We start from the raw sequence: 27098 nt of genomic DNA, 5'->3' as shown, positions 1-27098 counted from the left end.
CAAATTTGATGAAAAAATTGGTCAGTAGTTTTTACAGTTATAGATTTGCAAAATCTGCAAAGCAAACAAATCCATGAATTGGCATTTTTTAGTTTCTCTTGCACACATGCTCTTGTGACTTTTGAGCCTGAGTTCGAGAGTAAGAAAAACCATATTTTTAAAATTTTAAAACTAATCTATTACCCCCTACATTTATTATTGTTGTTGTTGTTATTACTAGACTAGGAGTATCCTCCCCTAAACCGGATTAAGTTTTTACTTGTGATTAGTACTAATTTTTCTTGTAAATAAGAGAAAAATTAATTTTAGTCCTTGGTTTTTTTTTGTTAATTTGAAATTTATGCCTCCATATACATAACTCTAAACTCGTCAACCAATCTTCCTTGGAATATGAAAAATAAACTAATAAAAAAAAGAGATATGATAAATAATTAGACTTGCTCTATATATAAGATAAAAAAAATAGAAGAAAACAAATTTCCCACCACTTATTGAAAGAAAGTAAATTGTTATTCTAGAACATAATATAAGTTATTATTAATTAATTTACATTTTTAAAAAATTGATTAAAATGTTAATTTTCTATAAGATTTTATATCTTTCCAATGTAACTTTTGATGCAATTTTTTAATCAACATGCTTAATTTCATCTACACATGTATACTTCACAATTCACATTCAAAAAGTTCTCAACCATTTCTATAATTTGTAATGAATCATGGTTTACTTGATTCACCCATATTTTTTAACAAATTAATTTTTACCCACTTTATATATTTTCTGAAAACATCAAAATTACACTCACACATATAACACATTTTCATAATTTTCATAACATCAAAAATACTTAAAACATAAATATAAAGAAATTTAAATTTACAGTTACCTCCATCCATTATGTCACTCAAAAGGAGTGTCAATAGATTTAATTTGATTCTAAGTTTTTAAATGCTCTAAGAGTTCAAGAAAAATTTAATATTAAAAAAATTCTCCTCCCATTAATACTATGCTTGCACAACTCTAATCTCTCCTCCCCCTTCTCTCTGGATGCTGAAAATATTTGGAAGCTTGATAAGTTATCACCTAATATAGTATCAAGTGAAGAATTAGGTGAAACACATCTGCAACCTAACCTCCTTTTTTTTTTTTAATTACAAACTTTTCTTAAATTATGTTAAAAAATAATTATTTTTTTTCATGCCACATGCCATATGAATTATATTAATATAATAATTAATTAATAAAATAATAATTAATTAATGATAGAGAATTTTGAAAAATAAAATTAAATATACATTGAAAGGTGAAGGAATCGCATGTAACTAACGTTGCAATGGAGAAAGAGCAGAGAAAGCCCTAGGAGACATTGAATACGAAATCGCAATTTGCAGAAATCAAGTCAGAACCGAGAAAGCCCATGGAGGCACTCCACCGTATATCTCTTCGTCTCCTTCCTATATCACTAGCCGAAAGGTGCCTCCTAACTGCTTCAACGACCACGACATTGCCCCCTGCTCGAATATCACTATTCAAGGCTCGTAATTCACTGTTCAATGGGAACCTCACTGCCTCAAAATCTTTCAGCTCGGGATCTCCTAGTGGGGTGGCCAAAGCAGGATGGTTTCTGGGTCTTGGAGATGATAAAAAAATGAGCTTGCCTGACATTGTCAAAGCCGGCGATCCGGTTCTGCATGAACCTGCCCAAGCAGTTAATCCTAACGAAATAAGCTCGGAGAGGATTCAGAAGATTATCGATGATATGATAAAGGTCATGAGAAAGGCTCCCGGGGTTGGCCTTGCTGCTCCACAGATTGGAATTCCCTTGAGGGTCAGTCAAAATTTTGATAACTTAATTTTCTTGAATTGGTACTGCCTGGTGAAATCTGAACTCTTAGCTCATTTGCTCTGAGTGGCACATTGTAACCGTTTCATGAGGAAGAAAACAGCTATGAAAATGAATTTTGTGTAAAATATGGTTCTTTGGTCATGTACTTATCTTCTGAGCACAAGTGATGTCATAATGTTTCCATTAATAGTGGACGGTCTAGGTGGTTCTCCTTGGTTGCTTTTCATCTTTTGTTTCTTGATTTGGGACTTAAAGCGAACCTCTTAGTGGTTATTTGTTGAATTTTGTAAATTGAACTCACCGTCTTTAGGTGTCAATGTACCATATGAATATATTACACACAGAAATACCTGGAGACGGGCGGACAAAATGTTGTGTTACTTGTTTCTTAAAGTGAAGGAGGAAAATTTCTCTCAATATAACTGTCTTTTCGTAAATATGATTTCTGAGCAGTGGAGGAATCCATAGGTGACTAAATGTTTATTGCTTAACAATATGCTGAAGATTTAAAGTGTTGCAATTTATAATAGCATGTTGCTATGAGCATAACTGAGCAATATGCTGAAACAATAATAATAAATGTGTATTGTCTATTTGTGTATGCAGATAATTGTTTTGGAGGATACAAAAGAATATATTAGTTTTGCTCCAAAGGAAGAGATAAAAGCTCAAGATAGGCGACCCTTTGATCTTTTGGTATGTCCATCTCACAAAAGAGGAAATCTTTATTATAAAATCTGTAGTTTTTTCCTTAAGGTCTGTTATCTTGAAATACAAATTCATTAGTTATGTTGAGGCAGGCTATCATAAATCCAAAGCTAGAGAAGAGAAGCAACAGGACTGCCCTATTTTTTGAAGGGTGCTTGAGGTAACATTCTCATTATATTCTAAAGGATTATAATTTTTTTTCTGCTTCCATAGTTGCTATGCCACACTACCAATTAACTCTTTTTTGCACATGGTACAATGCAGTAGCTGAGATCAAGTCAGGCTAGAAATATAGGCTCATGCACACCTTTTATTTCTCTTCAAAATGAAACATTTAATATCCGTGCATAAATCTATTATACATGAACATTTAAATGAACTGTCAAGACCGTTGATGATGTGTTGTTCTTTCATAAGTAATGGCCAGAGCTTTCATTTAAGAATTTGCTTCATAGTTGATGTGGTGGGAAATGATAATTGTTCTTAATCAGCATTCACCTCAAAATGCTGATTTTTTTTTTTTTGGTTGGCTCTGATAGTTTGTGCAGCTAATGGATTTTATATATACACCCTTGATATAAAGTAATTCAAATGCCTCTTTGAAGTGAGAAAAGAAAAAAAAAAAACTAGTAAAAGAAAGAGATAGTAGAGGTTAATAGACAGCAGTATATCTGGGTGAATCAAAGAAGAACCTTTTGGGTTAAAGGAGCAATTGATCAAACCACCCCCCCCAAAAAAAAAAAAAAAAAATCCAATTCCATAAAAAATTTATAAACTAGTAAATTTGGAGTGTAGATTTGCTTGTGCCCTTAATTTTGTTGCAATTTGATACATTTCCTGGTCTAACTCCAGTTCAAGGAAATATCAAATGCTGATTTCTTCCTCAAACAACCCAATTATTGAACATATTCATTATTTTTGTAAAAATGCATTGTAGAATTTTTAACGGTGTAAGCAAGTAAAGGATGATTATCTGCATATGCTCTAATGATTTCAAGACATCGGGATCTTAAGAACATTCTAATCACTAAATTCAATCTCATGCATGCGCAAGTTTTGCTTTAATGTGTTTTGAATTTTTGGTGCCCAATATCTATATGCTTTGGCGCAAACTAATGTTTAAGAATTTTTTAATTTTGATTTATCAATTTGAAGAGCAAACATGGTCACAATCTAGGTTCATAGATACGGGTACAAGTATCCGATACGATACGGCATGATATGGGGATACGGAAAATTTTCAAAAATTTAGGATACGGGTACGGGAATATTTATAATATATATTTTAACATTTTGTGATATAAGTGTAGGTATTTTGATTTTTAAACAAAAATTTCTAAAGTAATATAAATATATTTATAGTAATTAACTAAAATATTAAGTGTTTTTTTAAGTTTTTAAGTAATATAGTAAAAAAGTATTGAAAAAAAATCATATCACAAATGTTAGAATATGAGATATGTATGCAGAAGTATCTTACAAATATCGTATCAGATACGTATCGAATACAGGTATGTTTACTTTTTTGAAGTATCCATGCTACATAGGTCACAATTAGTCGTAGGGGATTTGCAATTGCAGCATGGTGGGATCATTAGATACTGCCTAGTGGGTGATGGTTCCTCTTAAGTTCAATTTAGTTGCAATCTGATAGAGATAAAAAAGACTTGACTGCCAGTTTCTCATTATAGTAATGGCAGTAGCTTTACGGGCAATAATTCTAGCCTGTGTAGTGCTTTGCGTTTGATGTGGCAATGAGGTGTGCAACAACATATATTCATCATTATCCAGGGCTATTAACATCTTCCTCCCTACTGTTATTCTGCAGTGTCGAGGGATTCAGAGCTGTGGTGGAGCGATACCTTGATGTTGAGGTTACAGGCCTGGATCGTAATGGTGAACTCATCAAAATAAATGCTTCTGGTTGGCAGGCTCGAATATTACAGCATGAGTGTGATCATCTTGACGGAATCCTCTATGTCGATAAAATGGTACCCAGAACTTTTAGAACGGTAGAAAACTTGGGCTTACCTCTGGCCCAGGGCTGCCCCAAACTTGGACCCCACTGACCCCTGGTTTTGATGCTGCTGCTGCATTTACTAGATTATCAATGCATTTTTCTTATGCATGTTAGTGAGGATTTTAAATTATGTGGGTCTAAACTGGAGCCTGTCATCTAGATGATTGAATGTTGTCTCAATTAATTTGAGCATATGGGGAAAGCCAATAAGTTTTGTTGTATTATGTTCCTATAGCGACTTTTTTTTCTCCATAATGTTATCTTTTCCAATCAAATTCACTTTAGTTAAGTGTCAATGTTAAAGCTCGTTGAAATTGCAGTCTCAGAGGCACTTGAAATGGTTGAGCAACGTTCGCATATGTGCTACTTTGGAGATCCTAATTTCCAATCCTGTTAAAAACAAGTAATGAATAGGTCGCCCTCTCTGCGTGGCTGCTAGTAAAGCAAATGTGCAGATGATTTTACATTGATCTGTGATCTCGGGTTAGTGGGTTGTCTTGTCTTTTGGGCGTGTCTTCTTCGTACAGTATTTTCAATAAACTTGTGTGCTTCAGCTAACTTGTAAATTTTGGCTCTTATTTGAACAGAATTTTAAGTATATCAGACACATTTTTAATAAAAAGATTTACCTTTACCACATTTATAAATTTATTTGTAATTAGTAATGAGCTAAGTTTACTGGGGAAGCCTAAGAATCCTTGACCACACAAGAGGAAGAATTAAATAACACCTGGACAGTTACTTGCAATTTGTTATCCGTAAATTGGCTATAGAAAATGCAGCCATATACTATATGATCATGTTTTATTTACAGAGCATATTTTCTCAGGAAGGTAGAAGAAGAGACTCCAGCTCTTCCCACGTTTTTGGTGCATCGAAAGAATCATTGGTCTCTGGAAAACAGTGAGGAGGGTAAATCCAACCATTTGTAGAACCATGAGCTTTCCAGCAGGATGATCTTATGTTTCCTCCAAAGCCTAGTGTGAGAAAAATATCTTCCAGGTATAATCTTTCACAAGGAGAGTAATCACTGCAAGCAAATTTTATAGCTTCCTCTGTTGCCGAAGTTCCTTTGATACCAATGAAGGATATATTCTCCACTTTGACAGCTGAGGTCTGCATAATGGATGTTAGCTTTTGATACCTTATTTAAACTTCAATTGATTTATTACTAAACTCCATGTCCCTTATCAATATCAAAGGCAAAGTATAAACATATTAGAAATGAGTGTGTACTATGAGCTGGGATCAGCCAACGGAAAAATAATTAGTATTATAACAAAACAAAGAGTGATAGAACATTGTGGCAGGCTAATCCCTGAAAACGTTGCTGGGGAAAATGTTGTACCTGGTTCTGACAAGGATAGGGAGAATCGCAGTAAAACTGGTCTATTATTATTGGGTTTGATACATTCGCCATCACGATATTCTTGAATGTGATCTGGGAAGCAAAACCATCACCACCCTAGTGAAGAAACCAGACAAGTTGATCAGCTTGTGCATCTCTGCGTGACAGAAGAAATGAAAAATGCTTCAATCTCGTAAAGAAGTCTTACCTGCCATGTTTTGATCCTCACTCCATTATCAGTTTGATAAAGATAAGATTCACTAACCATTACGTCTTGTACCTTCTCCCATGTTCCTGATTTTCCTAAGCTTCCAATGCTGAAGAACAGGTTTTTGTATTACTTAACATGTTCATGCTGCTCAATGTAAAAAAGCTTACTCATGAAAAAATGACTTTCACCTGATGCCATGGCCTGGACCACAAGAAATGTTACTGATCTTCACCCGTGAAGAGTTGCTAACTATAGAGATACAATCATCTCCTGACATTAAGCATGATGATGATAGTAAATAATTTTCCTGGATTCAATTACTGATTATAGATAAACATGGTGTTATTCGGTTAGTTCATTGTTCACTTGTATTTGCATTTGCATTTTTTTACCACTCTTTCATCTCCCTGACAGAAACATGGAAGTAACAGTTAGCTGCTTGATTTGAAACAACTGGTTGAGAAGTTAGTAAAATCTATGCATCAAGTAAAAGAATATGCAGAAATCGAAAAGCATGTCATATTCAACCAGTTAGACAGTAAAAACTTATCAGGAAACTACCAGTTCATGAAAATCAATAGAAGATGCTATGTGATGTAAAGATTATAACATACCTGTTCTAATTGAGCTCTCCTTAACCTCTATACCCTTTGTTCTACTAATGTGGATTCCGTCAGTGTTAGGGCTGGAAGCAGGAGCCAAAACCACAAGCTTTGACGCAACAACTCTCATACAGCTAGAGAATGCCATGTGCATCTTTTGGCTATTTAGGATCATAAGGTCTCTGACTTTCAAATTCTTGCATCTATGAAAAGTTATGGCCTGCAGTGTAAATAACTAACTAAGATTTATATTCAGCTGACAGACAGATGACCAAGCGGAAAGTGGTGGAGCAGCACTAACCGTTGGAGCTGGTCGACATGGCTGCCAAAGGAAATTTGGAGTCACTTACAGCTGTACATTCATAACATCTAATTTTTGTTTTAAAGAAGGGACATGAATCTTAAAATAGAAAGGTAGATATACATTTGATGAGTTGGTCTTGCAAGATCTGTCCCACCATTTTTGTCCCATTCCATTGATTTTGCCTCCACCATCTAGAGTAAGATATTTCAAGCCATGGAAGTAAAGCCATTTTCGCGGATTTAAACCATCCCAGACTTCAGGATCTTTGGGGGCAACAATTGTACCTAAGATCTTTCCAATATTTGACAAAGATCATTGAAAGATATAGTTCCAAGAATTGATCTTGAATGTCATTATAAATGTATTCTTGATACATACCTTTAAAGTGATCTTAGATCTGCAATGGCCTCCAAGATCAATCGGATAAATCAGAAATTCCTTTTCAGGGGGGAACAGGATAGTTATTCGTCCAGACATGGCACAAGCAGTTTTCCAAACTTCCTCCAATGCCTGAAAGATGTTGAGAAATGGTTTGATGATATCATGGTGCCTGAAAGCTTAGTTAGCAAGTGCAGATTTCTACCTCGTTTTATCAGAGAAATTTTCAAAGATTTCTCACTTATTGCCAACAAGTAAGAAGACTCAACAACAGGAAAATCAATTATTAAACTCATGAAAATCTCTCATACTCTCTTTTGGGTAAAAATTACTGTTAAGTATTTAAGCACATTGATATACTATGATCAGTATCTCAGATGTTCACATGGCAGTAGATTCCCCAGAAAACCTAAGTTACATGATTTACAGCTAAAGAATACATTTTTCTTAACTCTTAGGTACTAAACACTAATGTTCTCAAAAGTTGCCCTCTTAAGCAACAAAATAAAAATCATTATTTTGAAAAAGGGCGCTGTATCAGAAACGAATAACAAAATGTAGGAAGGTAGAGTTACAGAATGTATCATTACCTTGGTGTCATTATGATGGCCATTCCCTTCTCCCCCATACTGAGCCAAAGAAAGGACCCGTTTATGAGTGAAGCGGGCGGAGACCGACCCGGAGCGTGGAAGCTGTACAACAGCATCGAATCCTTGGATGTGGTTTGTGCGTAGACAAAGAAGAAGAAAATGAAAGGAGATGATTATAAATGGAGAAGATGGAACAGATCTCGGGTTGGTCATTTTTTTGTCAGACCATGTCGGCCGACAGAGGAGGGACCTGGGCGAGAGGGAGACAGTCTTAGATTAATCTCTCTGAGTCCACTCCAACGAACAGCTTCCCGGTCTCGGTGCAGTTAACGGCAGTCTAGTATTCTAGTCCTATAAATAAACAACGGCGAACTCTTTTTATTTTTTGTAAACTTTTGGCAAAAAGAAAAAATTCTCACCATGATAGCCAGAAGATATTGCCCGTGCATTAGTTTTTTAATTGCTGTTTTGCTTTGTTTTTTTGTTTTGCTTTTATTTGTATAAAAGAAAAAATTGTTGCCCGTGCAACACGCACTTAATAAAAAAGTAAGGTTTAAAATTATTTGTGCTCCTTCACTTAAAGCTTTGTGAGCTCTCAATTCAACTGTAGGTAAATTTTATCTTCAACACTAAATATTTTTTCTCTCTTCACTCTATTATCAACTCACTATTCATTCATCATAATGGGCCTTGTATTGCATTTTTTTAATATTTTTTATTCTAAAATATTAGATTAAGGGTTATTTTTATTTCTTAACTTTATGTCAAAAGATTAGTGGGTATCTTGAACTTAAATATTTTATAATAAAAAATATTAAAAAAAATGTAGTGAAGCCTACTAATACTAAATTGACTCATAATTGATGAAGGTGAATAGACAGTTAGAAAATGACAAGATAATAAGAAAAAAAATCTTTAATGTGAATGGATAGAATGGATTTATAATTGAGTTTCGTCCCCAATAGCTTTTCAGATAAAGTTGAATAGCAAAATTGACCTTGAACCCATAAAGACCTACTCTTCCAATACCTCTAACTATTCCATTGGAATTAAGGAGAGATGATTAAATTTAGCACTGTGTAGAATAAACATCTACCCTTATTTAAATGATTTTTATAAACAAAATTTGCAATTCATGCTCTCTCATAATTAATGAGTTGAACTAGGGGATAATATTAAAAAAACATAATTAATATCCCATCAAATATCACATATTAAGGATTAAAATATATTTTTAGAAAAGGCCTATAAAAAAGACTGGAAGGAGTATGTAAAATAAAATTGTGTTTATGTGGTAGAAAGACAATAAAAATTAGTAAATAGATTTAAATTTTATTGACAAGCAGTGATCTTAATGGAAGAGACTATGGTCACTTGAACATATATCTCATGTTCAAATTTGTGTAAATGTAAAAGACGCTTTTGTAAGAGTTATCGTCAATTGGACTCTGATAAAGCTCAAATTTGATATAATTAAATAGCTATATAAAAAGAGGATTTAAATTTTATATTTATAAGGATTTCCTCAAATCATTAATTTATATTAACATGAGCAGAAAAAAATTTTGTTTTTTAAACAAATATTTAGGAAATGGACTAATTTTTATGTATAAAACAAACCTTTCTAAAAAGAAAAAAACTACTGTGATAACAAAACAAAAAAGTTTCTTTTTAGTTTTACTATTATTTTTTAATCATCTAGCTAACGCTATCTCATAGGATAGGGCATTTCATACGCATGTATTTTACAACATTCAACATCCCTCACACAACAAACCGACACACATATTCTCTCTTTTTTAACCACAATAGGGGTTTGATCCTAAAACCTCTTGCTAAGGGAGGACCATAAAGGTATTAAGGTGCCACTAGATAAAAGGGTCATTCATTTTTTTTTTTCAACTTTTTAATTAGAGTTTTTACATTTTCATAATAGGACATAAAAAACAAGAAATGAAAGTAGCAGGAAGGTAACAAAAGTAGAAAAGAGCTTTTGTTTCACTCATTGTACTAATTGTGTGAAGTGATGTCCATAGATCTTTGTCATGATCATTCTTTCTTTCTTTCTACGCTACCTGTTACATGCATGCCAAATTTGTGAATCCTAAACTAGTGTTTCTTTATATATATATATATATATATATTTGATAAATCAAAAGTTTAGATGAATTGAGTGTTGGAGATTCATCAGGGTTAATGTATATTTTTAGATTCAAATAATGTTTACAAAAATATTTATAAATTACCTATCAATTATGTCTTCACATCAACAGTGGGAGAAATTATAAGCTAAATTTTTATCAATTAGACCAATATTTATTAATAGGGTTCTTTGTTTTGTTTTAGAACGAGTCAAAAGCATGTTTTTTTAATGAAGGAAGAAGCAACATAACATAGTAAGATCATGAAACCAAAACAAAAGGAAAAGTTTAGCAGTTAAGGACATTGTGCTATGTTTGTTGCTCTGAATTGAGCATTTTTTGTTTCACATCATTTTCAGACCGTTTTAACTTTTTCTTTAATAACTTCTTATGGTGCGAAACATGGCTAGTATTTATTTAACCTTGTCTTATATCACAAGCTAACCCCTTTTATGATCTTAACAACATTTGCATGACTTTTGTCAGCTGTTAGAAGTCAAACACATTACAAAAATAAAACATCGAGTTTGCGTGCATTGAATTCAAATGCGTTTCTCAAACCCAAAAAAAAAAAAAATTTCAAATATGTTTTTGGGTACTCTAAACGTTCAGAGCCATATTTCTTTAAAATAATAGTAATAATAATAAACACACATGCTTATGTTATAGGGAAAATGACAATTAAGTTCCAAAAGACTAATTTTATACCAGTTAAGTCCCAAGTAATTTTAAAAGGCTAATAAAGTCCCATGCTGTTTTTCACAAATCAGAGTTCTGATAAAAAAGACGAAAATGCCCCTATAATTATTGACTCAAGGAAGCTTTATTCTCTACTGAGTTTGTTTGGATGGTGCGTTTAGACATGTTTTTTTTTTTTTTGCAAATCCCTGCATCTAAACAAAAAAGTTGACTTCATTAAGGTCTAATTTCTTGCAAAACGGCTCTCGTAAGAAAGAAGATGGAACGCTTTTTTGTCACTGAACATGAAAGATTTTTTTTTATTTCACGTCTCTAAAAATTTGGCATGAAGATTCGACATTTTGCAACTGAAAGTGTAAGAATTTATCATCGAGTATCCATATTTTAAGATGGAACGTTCTCACTGTCTCACTGATGCAAAAATCACTTATGTCAAAAGTAACTTATTTCTAAGTGATATATTATTACATTTTAATTTGGTAAGTTTGCAAGTTCAAGAATTAAATAGTTCTTCGATGCAAAATGTCATGTACAAGTTGCAAATTATTCCTAATGAAGTTGCAAAATTTGATGTCTCAGTTGCAAAATACTGAAACGTTGTCCTAAAAGAATAACTCTTGTAAGAATCTAATAGTTTTTCGATTCAAAATTTTGAATACCAGTTGCAAATTGTTCCTAAGGAAGTTGCAAAACTTGGTGTCTCAGTTGCAAATGACTGGAACATTGTCCTAAAAGAATAATTCTTGTAAGAATTTAATAGTTACTCGATCCAAAATATCGAGTACCAGCTCCAAATGCTTCCTAAGGAAGTTGTAAAATTTGGTGTCTCAGTTGTAAATTATTGAAACGTTGTCCTAAAAAATTTAACTTTTCTACAAATTTAATAGTTTTTCGATCCAAAATTTTGAGTACCAGTTGCAAATTATTCCTAAGAAAGTTGCAAAATTGGGTGTTTCAGTTGCAAATTAATGGAATATTGTCCTAAAAGAATAACTCTTGTAAGAATTTAATAGTTCTTCGATCCAACATATCGACTACCAGATGCAAATTGTTCCTAAGAAAGTTGCAAAATTTGATATCTCAGTTGCAAATTACTGGAACATTGTCCTAAAAGATTTAACTTTTCTATGAATTTAATAGTTCTTCGATCCAAAATTTTGAGTACTAGTTGCAAACTATTCCTAAGGAACTTGCAAAATTTGGTGTCTCAGTTGCAAAATACTGAAATGTTATCCTAAAAGAATAACTCTTGTAAGAATTTAATAGTTCTTCGATCCAAAATTTCATTTATAAGTTATAAATTATTCTCAAAGAAGTTCCAAAATTTAGTGTCTCAGTTGCAAATTACTGGAGCCATGTCGTAAAAGATTTAACTCTTGTAGGAATTTAATAGTTCTTCGATCCAAAATTTTGAGTACCAGTTGCAAAATTTTCCTAACGAAGTTGCAAAATTTGGTGTCTCAGTTGCAAATTACTGGAGCTTTATCCTAGAATAATAACTTTTTTAAGAAATTCAATAGTTATTTCACCCAAAATTTTGACAAACAGTTGCAACATTGGCTATATATAATTGATTTGGTTGCTTGTTCAGCTTGCTTGATAGTCACAAAGAGTGTTTTATATCACTTCACTTGTCCTAAAATAATAAGAAAATTAGAAAATTCCATGATTCATTTGTTACATTGAATTGGATCACCATATGATTAAAGTAATATAAGTAACAGCCCAGCTGTTTCAATTGGCAGGAAATACACGTTATATAGATAATTTTTGCCACTCACATTGAATCATTGGCTTCTATAAGACCACTGAATTTTCCTTCATTTTTTTAGAAACTCTTTTTTGAAGTTGTCGTATCCAGACTTCTTTTTTGTTGTAGCTTTCTTGTTGTCCATAATTTCTTAGTGTCTCAGTTGCAAATTACTTTTTTTTGGTCTGCAACAAAAGCAAATGAAATAGATTCAGCCAAATGTTACACCCAAAAACACACCATATACATATACACTGACATGGAATAGTGAACATGTAGGGTAACAGCTTTTAATGGATTAATTAAAACTTTGGCAAATATGAGAGAGGAGAAAGGGGCTAATAGTGGTCATTTTCAAAAACATCAGGCCACTGTGATTATAGATAAGCTAAACGTAAAGGACATGTATACGCAGTGATTACAGTCCCAAGCCACATCATTACAAATATCATCCCAATACAAATGTAAAGAATGCACATACCAAACACCACCTAAAAGATTCTTCATATTTCAATGTATTTCATCATAGTTTGGCTACTATAATCATAAATGGGTAGGGTACCAATGCACATATTATCTCTTGGTGTAACAAACTTAGAACCTCACATAAGAGGAAGCAAAATAAACATAGAAGATTGCCTAAAAGATACAAACAAGAACTGGGTCTTACAAAATGTACTCAAATTGGAAACACCATAGTGATATGCCATATTCTGTTACAAAAATTAACACCTAAATAAAAGCATAAGCCTACACTTAAACAACTATTTGCATAACAACATTGCAAAGCTGATGAATTGACTAGTCTGCATCTTAATATAGACTTTAAAGTTAATAAAACATAAAACAGCAGGATCAAATGCTAATTACCATTGGATAAAGTCACTCGCATTCACTATAATGAGTTTATAACACAAACTAGTTTTAAAATAGCACAAAATTACTATATGGCTTACTGACAAGCTTTTCTTCTATTTAAGAAGGCATATCATGTTGTTCTTACAAGAAATCCTAAAAGATAAAAAACGAGTAACTAATGGGGTATGATATTGATTATGTCAAACTTATTTATAGAGCTGCCATTACATCACAATTGTAATGATAACAACTTCTGAATGACATGGAATGTAATTCACACTTCATGATTTGGAAGACATTTTATTAAATATTAAAATATTTTTATTTGATTCTGAATTTATGACAATATACTAATAAAGCAGATGTGTATATATCCATGTATGTGTGCATGTATATGTATAACAGGCTAAAATTATATTCAGCTTCTTCTAATTTGATAAGCATTTGCAATCAAATTTCATGTAAAACACATGTCAAACACTTAATTTATCTCTAATTTGTGTATCCACAAAACTGATTGTCAACCAGAAACTACATAAAATAAGCAATAACTTATGGTCTCAGCAAGTAAATACGTTACTAGCCTTAGTTTCTGCCAATGACAGACAAAAGTAACAATAGGACTAATGGCAATTTTAAGCCTGCTTGAAATGTGGTTGAAAAGGATACGAAGTACTGATATTTATGGTTAGATAAAGTAGAAGGCTGCACATGTACCCATCATCAGATTAAATGGTTCCCTTGTCATTCTTTTTTGCAATTTCACACATGTAAAAGTTGCTAACCTACTGCTCTATCATAGGATAGAACCCTTTACAAGATCCCTACAACCTATAGCTTGCTTCTGTAACTTTATTTTTTGCATTTAACTGTGATTGGCTCTTAAATATGATATAGAACCAAAGTCCATTAGCCAAATCAAATATCCCCAAGCTCAATTCCAATATAGAAAACACAGAAACTAAAAATTTTGTTGTTGAAAGATTTATACATACTTCTTCCAACTTAGAGAACTCAAGTCTGAAGCCAGAGTATACAGGCAGCTTAAGGACAGTCAGACAAAACATAAACAATAATAGACGCAAAGGTTATGTGAAATTAATGGAAAACCATAACTTATGCAAGAAGACAGAAGCACACGAATGACATACTGACTTTTAAGAAAGGGCAAAGAGAAAACAGAGAAGAGACGAGGAGTAATATACAAAGATGACAAGATGAGAATAGACACAGATGAGAAGCAATGTACCGACAAATCAATCAAAACAGCTTACATTGAGGAAGAGAAGCTTTCCTACGGTCAATCAATCGAAAGAGCTCATGTTAGGGCAGAGAAGCTTTCCTCTGATCAATCAATTGAAATAGCTCCTCAGTAAGGCAAAGAAGATCAGAAGAGAGCTCGTCATTAGGGCAAAGAAAAGAGCTCGTCGCACATATAGGAACTCATTATCAAGGCAGAGAAGAAACCGAGCAGAGATGAGAGCTCGTCCTACATAGGATCTCGTTCCAGTAGAGAAGAAAACGAGCATTTAACAATTACTTGAGAAGAAGGGTGTTTCAGTCTTTTTCCGTGACACCAAAATACCACTTAAGGACTCTGAAACTTCACTGGCCTTTTAGAATTACTTGGGATTTAACTAGTATAAAATTAGTCTTTTGAAACTTGATTGTCATTTTCCTTATGTTATATCAAGCGTTTTTTTTTTGGCCATTCAACGCTATTTTATGTCATTTTATTACTTACGATTGATGAAAATTCATTTACGAGAAAAATTACTAGAATCCATCTAAAGTTCTATGCGTTTTTTATTTTTGAAATTTTATATAAAATACAGATATTAATAATGGAATATATTCAATACTATTGTGTGCGTGTATATTTTGGGAACTTTAAATGTCTAAATTATCCATATTGAAAATTCAAACATGCTCATATCAACTGTTATTTACAAATTACAATTCAATGTTATTTATGTCATTTTATTAACGATGAATTAAAATTTATGAGCAAAATACCTTTTAAATGGTGCTTAAATTTTTTAAGGGATTAATCTTATAACTATCAATTGCAGGAATATCTTAGAACCAAAAAAATTATGAGAAAAAGACAGTTACCCTTCTATTAGTTCTGTGCGTCTTATGACGAAATTTGTATCTAAAATGCATACTTCCTTTGGTTCCTATTATCGGTTATCTTATAGAAGGATTCCTTGCTCTATAATATAAGGCATTGGATAGATAATTAATTATATTTTTTAATATTATCTGTATTTAAATTCATTAATTATGAAATATAATGTAATATAAATTTGAAAAACTTTCATCTAAATAGAGGTAAAATTGAAATTTTATTTTATTTTCAGGCAAATTTAATTTCTTAGCCACTCCTCCTTAATTTCAGTAAGATAGTTAAAAATGTTTTATAATAGGGACCAAAGAGATTATATGAATAATAGAGTATTTATCTTATATATTCTCTCCAATTCTATTTATAAGTCATTTCCAACATATTTCATTAGAACCAAGAAAAATTTTAAATCTTGTTAATTTTGTTTTAAACTTTAACAAATTTCACCCTATATCCCCTAATAAGAACAAAAAGAATTATTTTTAATACTGTTTTCTAACATTTAATACAGGCAGAAAAGTAAATATAAATATAAAAAATTAGTAAAATACCTTATAAATATAATCAAAATTAATCTTTTGCCTGTACCTTATAAATAAGAGCAGAGGAGTATTATTTACTCATTTGTCATGAAGAAAAATTAAAGTTCCATTTGATGACCTCTAGATTGCTGTTTACATTGATAAAAATTACAGAGACGAAATTATGTGTAGGTCCCATGGAGTAGATTTATTTACAAATAAATCTTGTGAAATTCAAATACCATAGCTAAGTCTCTTGGGACCTAAATATAATTTAAAAATTAAGGTATAAAGACAATAATGCCTGTATTAAAAATATATTATTTCAATAAAGTAATTTAATTATGATACTTTATCAGTAATTTATAATTATCACTTTGACTTTTTACAAAGTTATTTCATTTATCTAATAATTAAATTGATCACTTCCTTTATCCCTATATATAAAGTATTTTTAATATAATTTTGCATACCAATAAAGATTTATTATTTAGTTGAAATAACATAAAATCACAATGACATTTCAATTTTGCCTATAATGATGTCACAATTAATATTATGATGATCGTGGGTAAAAACATACAATTAATATCTACTCTATTTTTCAAGACAAGGGCTAAATTTTCTTATTACTCAATAATATCGTGACATATTACTTATATTTATGGACAAAATAAACTTTTAAAAGTCATCTTATATATAAAGATGAAAAGAGTATGTGTCACAAGTTTAATGTTAATTATATACAACTATCTTATCAATATTTACAATTATCATTTTAACATTTTATAACTATAACTTTGTATATCAAATAGTTAAATCAATCATGCATTTCTATGCTACTAGCTAACAGAGTTTAACATTAATTATTTAAAACCATCTCATTAGTAATTTATAACTATTACTTCAATATTTTATAACTATAATTTCATATATTTAATAATTAAATCAATCACATGTAACTAACAAAGTTTAACACTAATTATTTATAATTACTTAATCAGTATTTTACAACTATCACTCCAACTTTTTACAATTATAATTTCCCATATCTAAGAGTTGTAAATTACTTTATTAATATAATTTATTTTTAATAGAGATATTATTATTTTTATACTTTAATTTGAAATTACATTTAAATTTCAAGGGACATAGTCATAGATGTGGTTTTTTAAATTTTGTAAAATTTATTTATAAATAAATTTGTTTTATAAAACCTATACATAATTTTTTCAATCACAGATGTCCTGAGATAAAAGGGAAAAAAGGTGAGAAAAGTGGTTGAATTATGATATCCACAGCCAAAAAAAATGAAATTTAAATTAGTCAGCATCCATTGCCTTCTTTTTGGGGCATTAGGTGGTTTCTATTGGACCCAATATTATGTGAGAATTGATTTCTTGCTCATCCTTAAAATGAGGTTTAAACTATTCAAAATTTTAATTTGTATAATTTAAATTTTAAATATTATTAAATTATTATATATTATATTTATTAAAATAAAAATTATAAAATAATTTTAATAATTATTTTATATTTAACTGTGTAAAGTACAAATAAATAATCAATATATATTAATTATAAAAATTTTAATATTAAATTAGATCCGCTAAATTAAATCTAAACCAAATTAAAAATAAAAAAATTATTAAAATTATTTTATAATTTTTATTTTAATAAATATAATATATAATAATACTTTATAGTACATAATCCTTAGGCCGATAGCATGTGAAAAGGGAGAGATGAGGAATTGAAGAGAACACATATAAATAAATATAACATTATATTGCAAAAATTTTAAGGCATTAAATCTATGAGCTTTTTTTATTTATTTATGTATCTATTATGTAACTCAACTCTATTCAAGGCCAGATTTATTTCCTATACTAAATCAACTCAATTCATATTTAACATTCCAATAGTTTCATCTAAAAATTGGTTTTTTCTTTTTTTAGGGTGGAAAATAAGAGGAAAGATAGCGCTTTTTTAGCCGACCAGTTCTTGAAGATAGCGTATTCGCGGTGGCCAAACTTGCATGATGGCTAGGATGTCGATCCTGGCCCATAGTTTTTGTACTTTGTATTCTTTAAATGTAGTTAACATTTTAATTGTAACAACCTAACTAATAGATCATATAACAGGTACTTTGCTCTAATAACGTACTCATTTAATTTTTTTTATAAGTCATTTTTACTAAATTGATTAATATTAATATAAAAAATTCAAAGAATAAAAATATGTAAAATTTTAAATATGTCCATATATAATAAATTTAAAAAGTAATGTTATGTTATCTTTTCTTTTTTATAAAGGATAATTTTAAAAATATTTTTTAAATATTACTTAAAAAATTATACTGTAACTTATAAATAGGATCAAATAAATATTTTAAAATATGATTTATAAATAAGATTAGAAGGAGTAATGAACATGACAATGACTTGAATTTATGTGCTCATTCTTATCACTACAATTATTTATTATATGTAGAAAATCATGTAATTGGATAAACCCGCTCATAATTTAATTAATTATGTGTTTGTGTATTCCTGATATAAAAAAAAAAATGTTCGACCACAATGAAATGAGGCTGTTAGTTCATAAGACAAAAGAAAAGGCCAAGATGCAATTCTTTCAAAGAGAGTATAGGTCATGCCATTGACCTCTTCTCATATATCGGAAAAAAAAATATAGGGATGCCAAAAAAATAAATTAATATAGGACAACAATCATTTGAAGTGGAAATTCTTAATGATCTGACATGAATAGGAAGGGCTTCATCAAATATCTTAAATTTCTTCCCGACATGGCCGTAGCATTCTTTTTTTTTCCCCTGGTAATCATAGCCGTAGAATTCTTTAATACTCTTGAAATGAGTTAAAAATATAAGTTGTCTGGCACTTGTTTGTTGGAATGTTAGAGTATTAGTGTGTGATTAATGTTAATCACATTAGTTAATTGTGAACTCTAAATTTTATATAAAGAGTGCCAAATCATGCTTAAAGGTTAGGGGGTTGAAATCCCGTCTCAAAGAGAAAAACTAACTTGATCCTCATCTCACAATTAGTCCCCATGTTTGGGGTTTGTTCATATTGGGTTATCCATTTTTGGTGGATTAGCCCAATAGAAGCCCATGAAATTTTATTAGAAATATGAAAAAATTTGGGTACCTAAGTGTAATATGCTTTGGACCTTTGTGTGCACTTTTCATTGTTCAATTTGGCGTTTTTGGTGGGAATAATTTTTAGCAACTCCAGCACGTTCAAGAATGCGTGCGTGTGTGGAGGTCAGTTGAGCATCCTGTATAAGAGAGTACAGTATTATGTTTGCACTCTTCTACTATCTCTATATGTACAAATAGGGATGAGCATTCGAAAGATTTGATCAGTTTTGGTTTTAATTTTTCTAAGACCGACCAACCAAATTATATAAAAACTTTAGATTGAATTAAATCGAAATACATAATCGAATTGAATTAAAATTGAACTGAATTTTAATGATTTGGTTCAATCGGTCTATTCAATTTATGAGCTTTGATTTGGATTTATACAATTTAATTGTTCATATATTCTTCTATCCAATTTTTTTTCCTCGATGTTGAAGGCCCAATGAAAAAATAACAATTTTATATCATAATTTATGATAAAATTAATAAGACTCAGTACTATTGCATTAAAAAACTAAATTATAGAAATAAAAAAATTAGAACATCACATTAAACCAAAAAAAAATACTATTACTGCAAGTAATAGAAAGATATTTTTTACTCACTAGATGAGAATTTATTCACATTTTCAAAAATATGAAAGGAAAATTATGGATAATTCGGTCGGTTCAGTTTAATTTAATTCTTGAATTCTCAAATCGAATCAAACCGATCAACTAAAATTTTCATTAAAAGAAAACTGAATCAAATTGAAAAACTGAATAGACCGAATCAAATAGATAAAATTCAATTTAATTTGATTTCGATTCGATTTTGCTCACCTCTAGTACAAACTCTCATTTTTCCCTCCCTCTTTGCCTTCTCTTTCAAGATGTGTGTTTGTTGTGTAATTAAAACTAAATCTGAATCCATGACTCTCTTTTTCATTGGTGGTCACTCATCCAGTACAACATAACAGGTAAGTCTTCCTCTTTCAAAACTGACAATTCATCACTCAAATTAAGGGATGATTAGATTTGTAATCCTTTAAATGAAGGATTGTTGTATTGTTTGTAATTATTGTTGTTGATTAATGAAATGTTTCTCCATCAATATTCTTCATTCTTAGATTTCTTGGCACAGTTAAACCACAAATGCTTACAATATGCATCAGTGAAGTAATTACTTTGTGTTGCGAAGTTGGATCCAAAATGATTGCTTGAAATCTGACTTGTTTGGATCGTTGGCTTCTTGAATAATGTTTTAGGGAGTTGCATGAAGTTTGTTATTAGTTCTAAAAGGAATTTAATCAGCGGAAAGTTTGAGATTTTGGTTTTGAAACCAAACCCTAGAGTGAAGTATTAGAATTTTGGGTTTTTATGATGTTTGATACTGGAAACCTTTGATTGATTATTATGAATAGTCTTAAAATACCTATTACATTAAGAATGTGTTTAAATTGCGAGTTTTGATGAGTTCATTTTTGGACCATTTTCAGAAGAAAAAAAAAAGGCTGTTTTTGGTTTGTGCAATTTGAACCTTGTTTGATTTCAACTATATTATTATTTGCTTTTATTATACTCTGCTCAAGATACACTCTTATTTAATGAAATTTTGAGTATGTTGGTTGACCGTAATTTATACATGTTTTATTGTGATTCTAAGTGTGTAAATACTAAAAGGATGTGTTGCATTGCATTAGTCTTGAATTTACTGTTTAATACTAAATTGGATTGTATGATTTAGTAAGTTAAACTATGCTTGTGATAATTTTTTTGTGTAGTACTCTTTAGGTATGGCTGTGGAAGTAATTTGATTTGTTTACAACTTGGCATTTTGTTAATGATTTTACATTTTGATCTTATGAGTCTGAATTGTTTGGATGATTTATGCATTCATTGGGTCTGATATTGTGTGAGCATTTTTTGGATCTTGATTCTATATGACTATTTGTTTGTGGGCTTGGGCTTCAATGTGTAAGGGCCTAAGGGTAGTTGGTATTCACTTTGAAATTAACTAATAATAATCGTTTTAATTTTTCCCTTTTCCGCCAAATTTTCAAAGATTGATGTTTATTTATAAAATCTAGTTTATTTATTTGCTAGTAAATTTTAGGGTGTTAAACATATGTACATATGTATTTAAAATCATTTTTTATTAAAAATAAAAGTTATTCAAAAATTTAGTAACTCAATTAAAAAACAATACCCATCTAGTCTAGATAAATGGTATTTTGTTGGCGTTTTGTTCATTTGGGAAGAAATTATGACAGCTACTTTTAACCAACTTCATTAATCCACGTAAATTAGTTATTTAGTTCTTATATGGGAGACCAAATATCTATTTTATTGGTAATTATAGTTTATTGCATCAATGGATCTTACACTTGGGGAATATAAAAGTTAAAATTTACGAGAACTTTTACAAGTCACTTTGCATAAAAGGTGAACCATTAAATATTTTCTTTCAATTTTATCATTTCACGATTTTGATAAGTAAAGAGTGAAAAGTTACTAGAAGGAAAAATTATTTTTTAAAAATAATACATTTAATAAGGATAAAATTAAAAAAAAATCTGACAACATCAATAGTTTAATTACATTTCAATAATTTTAGTAAAATAGTTAGAAGTGATTTATAAATAAGATTAAGTTGAGTAATATGTTATGTATTGAGCCAACAAATAATAAATTTAAAAATTGATTTATTAAGTCCCATTCAAATAATTCAATCACAGCTATGTAGTGTTACATTCGCCACATGAAGCTTGGGCTAGAGATAAGGGTGAGCAAAAAAAAAAATGATCAAATCAAATCAATCCAAACCAATTCAATTAAAATAAAAAAATAGATCACTGGTAAGGTTTGATTTGGTTTTCTAAATTTAAAAATTGAATGATTTGGTTTAAGTTTTAATTTTTGTTTTTTGAAACCTTAACCAAATCTAAACCATACCTTTTTATATTTTTAAGTGTATTTTTTATAATTAATATTAGACTATTAATTAGCATTTATTATTTTTAAAATTTTAACCTCAACTGAAGTCTAGTCCAAGTGCAAAATACTTTCATAACCTTACTTTTATTAATTTTGCTAATTGCTTTCAGAGTGAAATATGGTCCAAACTAACAAAAGGTGTATTGTTATTGTTGACTAAGGAGAATCAAATATTTTATTACATGCTACTAAAACATGTTTCTTTTTTATTGATTTAAAATAAGTTTTTTTTTTCATTATAGACATTATGATAATTTGTAATGAAATTTAACTCATGTTAATGTTACTTATAATGAATATACTCTGATGTTTATTAATAACACAATTTGGATATTTTTATTTTTAATATGATATTCATTTTTATTCATAAATAATAAAGTTGAAAATATGACTTGATTTTATAATATAAAAGAAAAAAAGAGTCAAAAAAATATTAAAACTTAATCCATGTATAAACCAAATTGACTTTAATAAAAAATAGATCAAGTTTCATTATTTGTGCAAACTGATTAATTTGATTTGGTTTATGTTTTAATCAAAATCGAACCAAATTATACTTTTGATTATCCTTTGCTAGAGATGCTCATGTTGAAGACCACTCTTTATGTATCTATTTTGAAGTTCCTAACGGCTTGTAAAGGATATTTACATGAGGGAAAGACCCAGCTACCAACCTGAGAGTTTATTAAAAAAAAAAAAACATTCAAATCAACGACATTCCGATGATAAAGAATAAAAGAAACTATGGCCCAGGTAAATATAAAGTAACTAGGTACCTTTTTTTTTTTTTTAACCCCTTTACATTGAACTAAATATGAAGAATGAGTAGTGTTCATGATTTCTTCTTGGATTCAACTTCGCGAAACATCGGGTTAAAAAAACTTAGGCAAACAAAACAGAAATGAAATACCCTTTTACATTTAGCATCTTAAAATACAAAATATTTTTTAAAAAAATAATATTTTATTAATAATTATTATTTCAATATTATGCCTCCCTATTTCAATCATTAAGTAATTTTTTCACTCTTTGTTATTAATAAAGGGTAATTTAAAAACTCATAAAAAATAAAATTACACTCCTTCCTTTTAAAGTATTTTTTATGAGTTAAATGTTTAAATATGTAAAACAATTTTAATTTTTTGAAATGTAATCATTATCTTTTTTAAAAGTACTCCTATTGATAAATAATATTTAATTTAAAATAAATAATATTTTATTAATTAAATTAATAAAAATATTTTAATTTAAATAAAAAAATATAAAATTTTAAAATATTTTAATAAAAAAATATAACCAAACTATAAATTCAGATAAAGAGAATATAAGAAAATGGGATAAACAAACATAACAGAAATGACAGGGGAACAGAGCATAAAACTTCCCCTCCTTTTCATTGCTAATCCCAAGAACCACCTAATCTATTCTGACAAAATCATCATCCTAAGTCTCTTCACACAGCTGTCAGATAGGATTCCCATACAACTTCAAACATTGTAATTCAAATATTATAATTTTATAACTACACATTCTTACATTGCAGGAGTATAAAATTAATAATAACAATAATGCCTATACATTATTAATAAATAATTTCAATCCCATAAAATAATCTTGTGTCCACCATAATGGTCTTTCTAAAAAAGCAAAAGTCAATCATGCTCAACTTGCATTCACAACCTTGCACAATCATGTGAAATAGATCCTCTTTCAGATTTGTTCTCCACATTCAGATCATTTTTTCTTATTAACCCCACAACTTTACTCATAATTACAACCCTCCCCTCAATTGCCATTTGGAGGATAAGCTATTCTTCAATATTCTCTGTTTTTTAACTAACCGACAAGCACATTTTAATCAGTAAAATTTAAATAATATATAATTAATTAAAACACCGTATCTAAAAAAATATACATTTTCTCCAAAACTTACAGATAACAACTTAAACCAGAACAGAGTACTCTGTTTCTTTTCTTCTGACATGAACTCAACCCTTTTATAGGACCTAAAAACTTCGACATACGCTTAATCGAAACGAATTGATGAGACCTACCCCTCATATCCGCCGGAACATTCTGTCTCCGTTCACCGGAAAATCATAGAACACGAACTACCTCGATCTGTGCTTACCAGGCCTTGTTCTGTGACCGTTGTCCCCTGTTCTCCCGAAAGCGCCGCAAAATCCACAAGCAGAGAGCTTTGGAGACGGCGGCTCAACTGCCGGAGACACTTTTCCGGTCCGGTACCCCCGTCCGCCGCCGGTTGAACGACTACGGTCAATCGTATTGATTGGTGGGACGCTTGTGCCTGCGTTAAGTTCTTTAATCTCAGACTTTTCACGGTCGTCTTCTTGTTGCTGTTTTTCGTTTTCATCTTTCTGGTTGGCTCTGTTCAACTCTTCTGATAAGAACCTGTCGTCCCAGACGAAGCCAGATGAGCCTTGTCTTCTGAAAGAGACTGCGGATCTTTGAAGACCAGCCATGGAAGAGATCTTGGAAGCTTTTTGTGAGTTTTATTACTATTTGTTGGTGAGGAAAGAGAAAAGCAGGGGAGAGTTGTTGAAGAAGATGAAAGGAAAAGAAGAGAAGTGGTTTATGTAGGAAAGGTCAAGCAAGTCTTTTGCAATATTGGTGACCAAGTCAATGTGTTGTGCCATTTTATAATCTTTAGTTGCCTTCGGTGCGTAAAACAGTAAATTACAAGTTGTTTTTTTTATTTTAAAGTTAAGGTGTAATTTTATTTTTTAATTATTTTTAAGAATATAATATTGTTCTTAAATTATTTATTATAATAATGTTATTATAAATTAATCAAATAAAAATAATGTTGTTCTTGTTATTTTAACATTTATTATTGTAGCTAGTAAGAGTCACTTTTCATAAATTATGATGTAATTTTATTTTTAAATTATTCTTAGAGGAGTCATGTTATCCTTATCATTTAAAAATCATAAAGTTACATAAAAATAAAATTATAATAATATTAACTAAAATAATATTAAATGTATATATAAATATAAAATTATAGTAATATTACATGTATATATAAAAAATATAAGAAAAAAATTTATAGTATGTTAATAAAATATCATAAATTAATAATATTATAAATTATAATTTTATAACTCATCAAATATAATTAAATCTTAATTAAATTAGATATGAGTAGATTCAAAAGTATTTGCATTTACACCCATAACTATTGACAGGAGGCGTTGTTAACGACTCGATTTAGATCAAAAATTATTTTTATGAATAAGTTAGATTGGACAAGAGTTAAACTATTCTTAAGTCGAAAACTAAAGTTGAAATGAGAACTCGAACGGTTTTTAAAAAATTAGATGATTTTAAATATAACATTAAAAAAATCTTAAAAAATTTTAAAAAATAAAAAAATTTAAAAATTAGATCCTACTAAAAGTCAACTTTATTTTTTAATAATTTATATGTATAAAATATGATTTGAAACCATTTTTTATAAAGATGTCGATAGTTATAGGTGCAAATATAGAGATTTTTGAGTCTACTGAAATCTAATTTAATTAATATTCACTTATATTTGATAAGTAATAAAATTATAATATATATTTTTTCTTATATTTATTTTATACAGACATTTAATATTTTTTTTATTTAATATTATTATAATTTTATATTTATATACAATTTAATATTATTTTATTTAATATTATTACAATTTTATTTTTATTTAATTTTATAATTTTTAAATAGTGAGGGTAACACTACTCTTCTGATAATAGTTTAAAGATAAAATTACACTTTAATTTATGAAAAACGGGTCCTATTAGCTACAATAACGGATGTTTAAACCGAAGGAGCAAAATTGCTCTGATTTAATTAGTTTATAGATAACATTACTATCATGAATAGTTTAAGAGCAACATTGCTCTTGCAAGAATAGTTTAAGAGCAAAATTATATCTTAACCCTTTAATTTATTTATTTTAAATCTAAAGCACCCTAAATTCGAAAACTACATTTAATTTCAACTAACTGAAATTGAGTTGGGAGTAATTGCATATCTAATATCTGAACACGAGATTACTGATTAAGCTATCTACTATCATGTTTTCTAATAGAGACACACACTCGTTAGTGTGCAATTTAAATATCATAAGAATTTTTTTAATTTAAATTCAAATTAATTGATAGTATTTGATAGAGAATATTTGATTTTTAAAAATATTTTTCCAGTTGTGATTACCATGTAATTAGTGAAGGTTTTTTTAATTGTTTTCGTGGTAATTATAAACATTTTTTTCTATGATTAATTCTTTTTCACATTTCAAAAAAACCGCTTCTTTGCCATTGACTTATTCTAGTGGCACCAAGACACCTTGAATAGGACAGATTGCGAGTTCAAATTAGTTAGTAGTTAGTGTTCTGATAAATAATGTGGAGTGTGTGTGGACTTTTCTATGGAAAAAGTGTAGGGTGTGTGAGTAATTTTTTTTAAAAAAAACTTCTTTACTTTTGTGAAACAAGATGTTGGATACACGGAATTGATGCTTAGAAAAAAATTAAATAGAATTTGATAATATCCTAATGGTGTATATGCATATACATACAATAATCTGGATTAATTCTTAATTAGCAGTGACACATGAAAATGTTGATTCTTATTTAGTTGATTTTTTATTTTAACTCGTTGGAGTTAACCTGCTCCTAATTAAATTGAGCCTCACAAAGGTTCATGCATTGTGGAGGGGCTCTCCAATGATGATTTCTTCAATGATCATATTAATTGTTAGCCTATTTCGCTAGCCAATTAAAATTAAAATTAATTGTAATTCTGATATTATAATTGTGGGATATATTTTAATCCCTTAT

General features: G+C 29.7%; 3 protein-coding genes and 1 long non-coding RNA gene across 5 annotated transcripts; 2 read left to right on the top strand and 2 right to left on the bottom strand.

Annotated features, from left to right (window-relative positions):
- Positions 1 to 1333: 1333 nt before the first annotated feature.
- On the top strand, positions 1334 to 4858 carry LOC129290827 (peptide deformylase 1A, chloroplastic/mitochondrial). The gene is made up of 4 exons (XM_054927840.1): positions 1334 to 1828; positions 2453 to 2542; positions 2647 to 2714; positions 4383 to 4858. The coding sequence occupies exons 1-4, from the start codon at positions 1418 to 1420 to the stop codon at positions 4621 to 4623; spliced, it is 810 nt and encodes a 269-aa protein (XP_054783815.1). The 5' UTR covers positions 1334 to 1417; the 3' UTR covers positions 4624 to 4858.
- A 541-nt stretch (positions 4859 to 5399) lies between these two features.
- LOC129290826 (probable polygalacturonase At1g80170) lies at positions 5400 to 8349 on the bottom strand. 2 transcript variants are annotated; one of them, XM_054927838.1, is made up of 9 exons: positions 8008 to 8349; positions 7418 to 7549; positions 7160 to 7330; positions 7037 to 7057; positions 6748 to 6955; positions 6322 to 6403; positions 6131 to 6239; positions 5923 to 6039; positions 5400 to 5690 (listed from the first exon to the last, which is right to left on the bottom strand). In XM_054927838.1, exons 1-9 carry the CDS (start codon positions 8218 to 8220, stop codon positions 5400 to 5402), a joined length of 1344 nt encoding a protein of 447 aa, XP_054783813.1. In that variant the 5' UTR covers positions 8221 to 8349. The 2 variants fall into 2 exon arrangements, with proteins under 2 accessions (XP_054783813.1, XP_054783814.1); XM_054927839.1 differs by having other exon boundaries at positions 7418 to 7589; positions 8008 to 8283.
- On the top strand, positions 6772 to 7195 carry LOC129290828 (uncharacterized). Its single transcript, XR_008588570.1, has 2 exons — positions 6772 to 6913; positions 6992 to 7195. It is a non-coding gene; the product is annotated as an uncharacterized LOC129290828 (long non-coding RNA).
- A 15751-nt stretch (positions 8350 to 24100) lies between the features above and the next one.
- On the bottom strand, positions 24101 to 24884 carry LOC129291558 (MAPK kinase substrate protein At1g80180-like). Its single transcript, XM_054929008.1, has one exon. The coding sequence runs from the start codon at positions 24729 to 24731 to the stop codon at positions 24360 to 24362; it is 372 nt and encodes a 123-aa protein (XP_054784983.1). The 5' UTR covers positions 24732 to 24884; the 3' UTR covers positions 24101 to 24359.
- Between the last annotated feature and the right edge of the window lie 2214 nt (positions 24885 to 27098).

Source organism: Prosopis cineraria, unplaced genomic scaffold, assembly GCF_029017545.1.
Source record: "Prosopis cineraria cultivar Desert tree isolate PC_DT_omini unplaced genomic scaffold, ASM2901754v1 PC13, whole genome shotgun sequence".
NCBI lineage: Eukaryota > Viridiplantae > Streptophyta > Magnoliopsida > Fabales > Fabaceae > Prosopis > Prosopis cineraria.
Note: the sequence above shows the minus strand (reverse complement) of the source record. Positions and strands in the feature narration are given on the sequence as shown.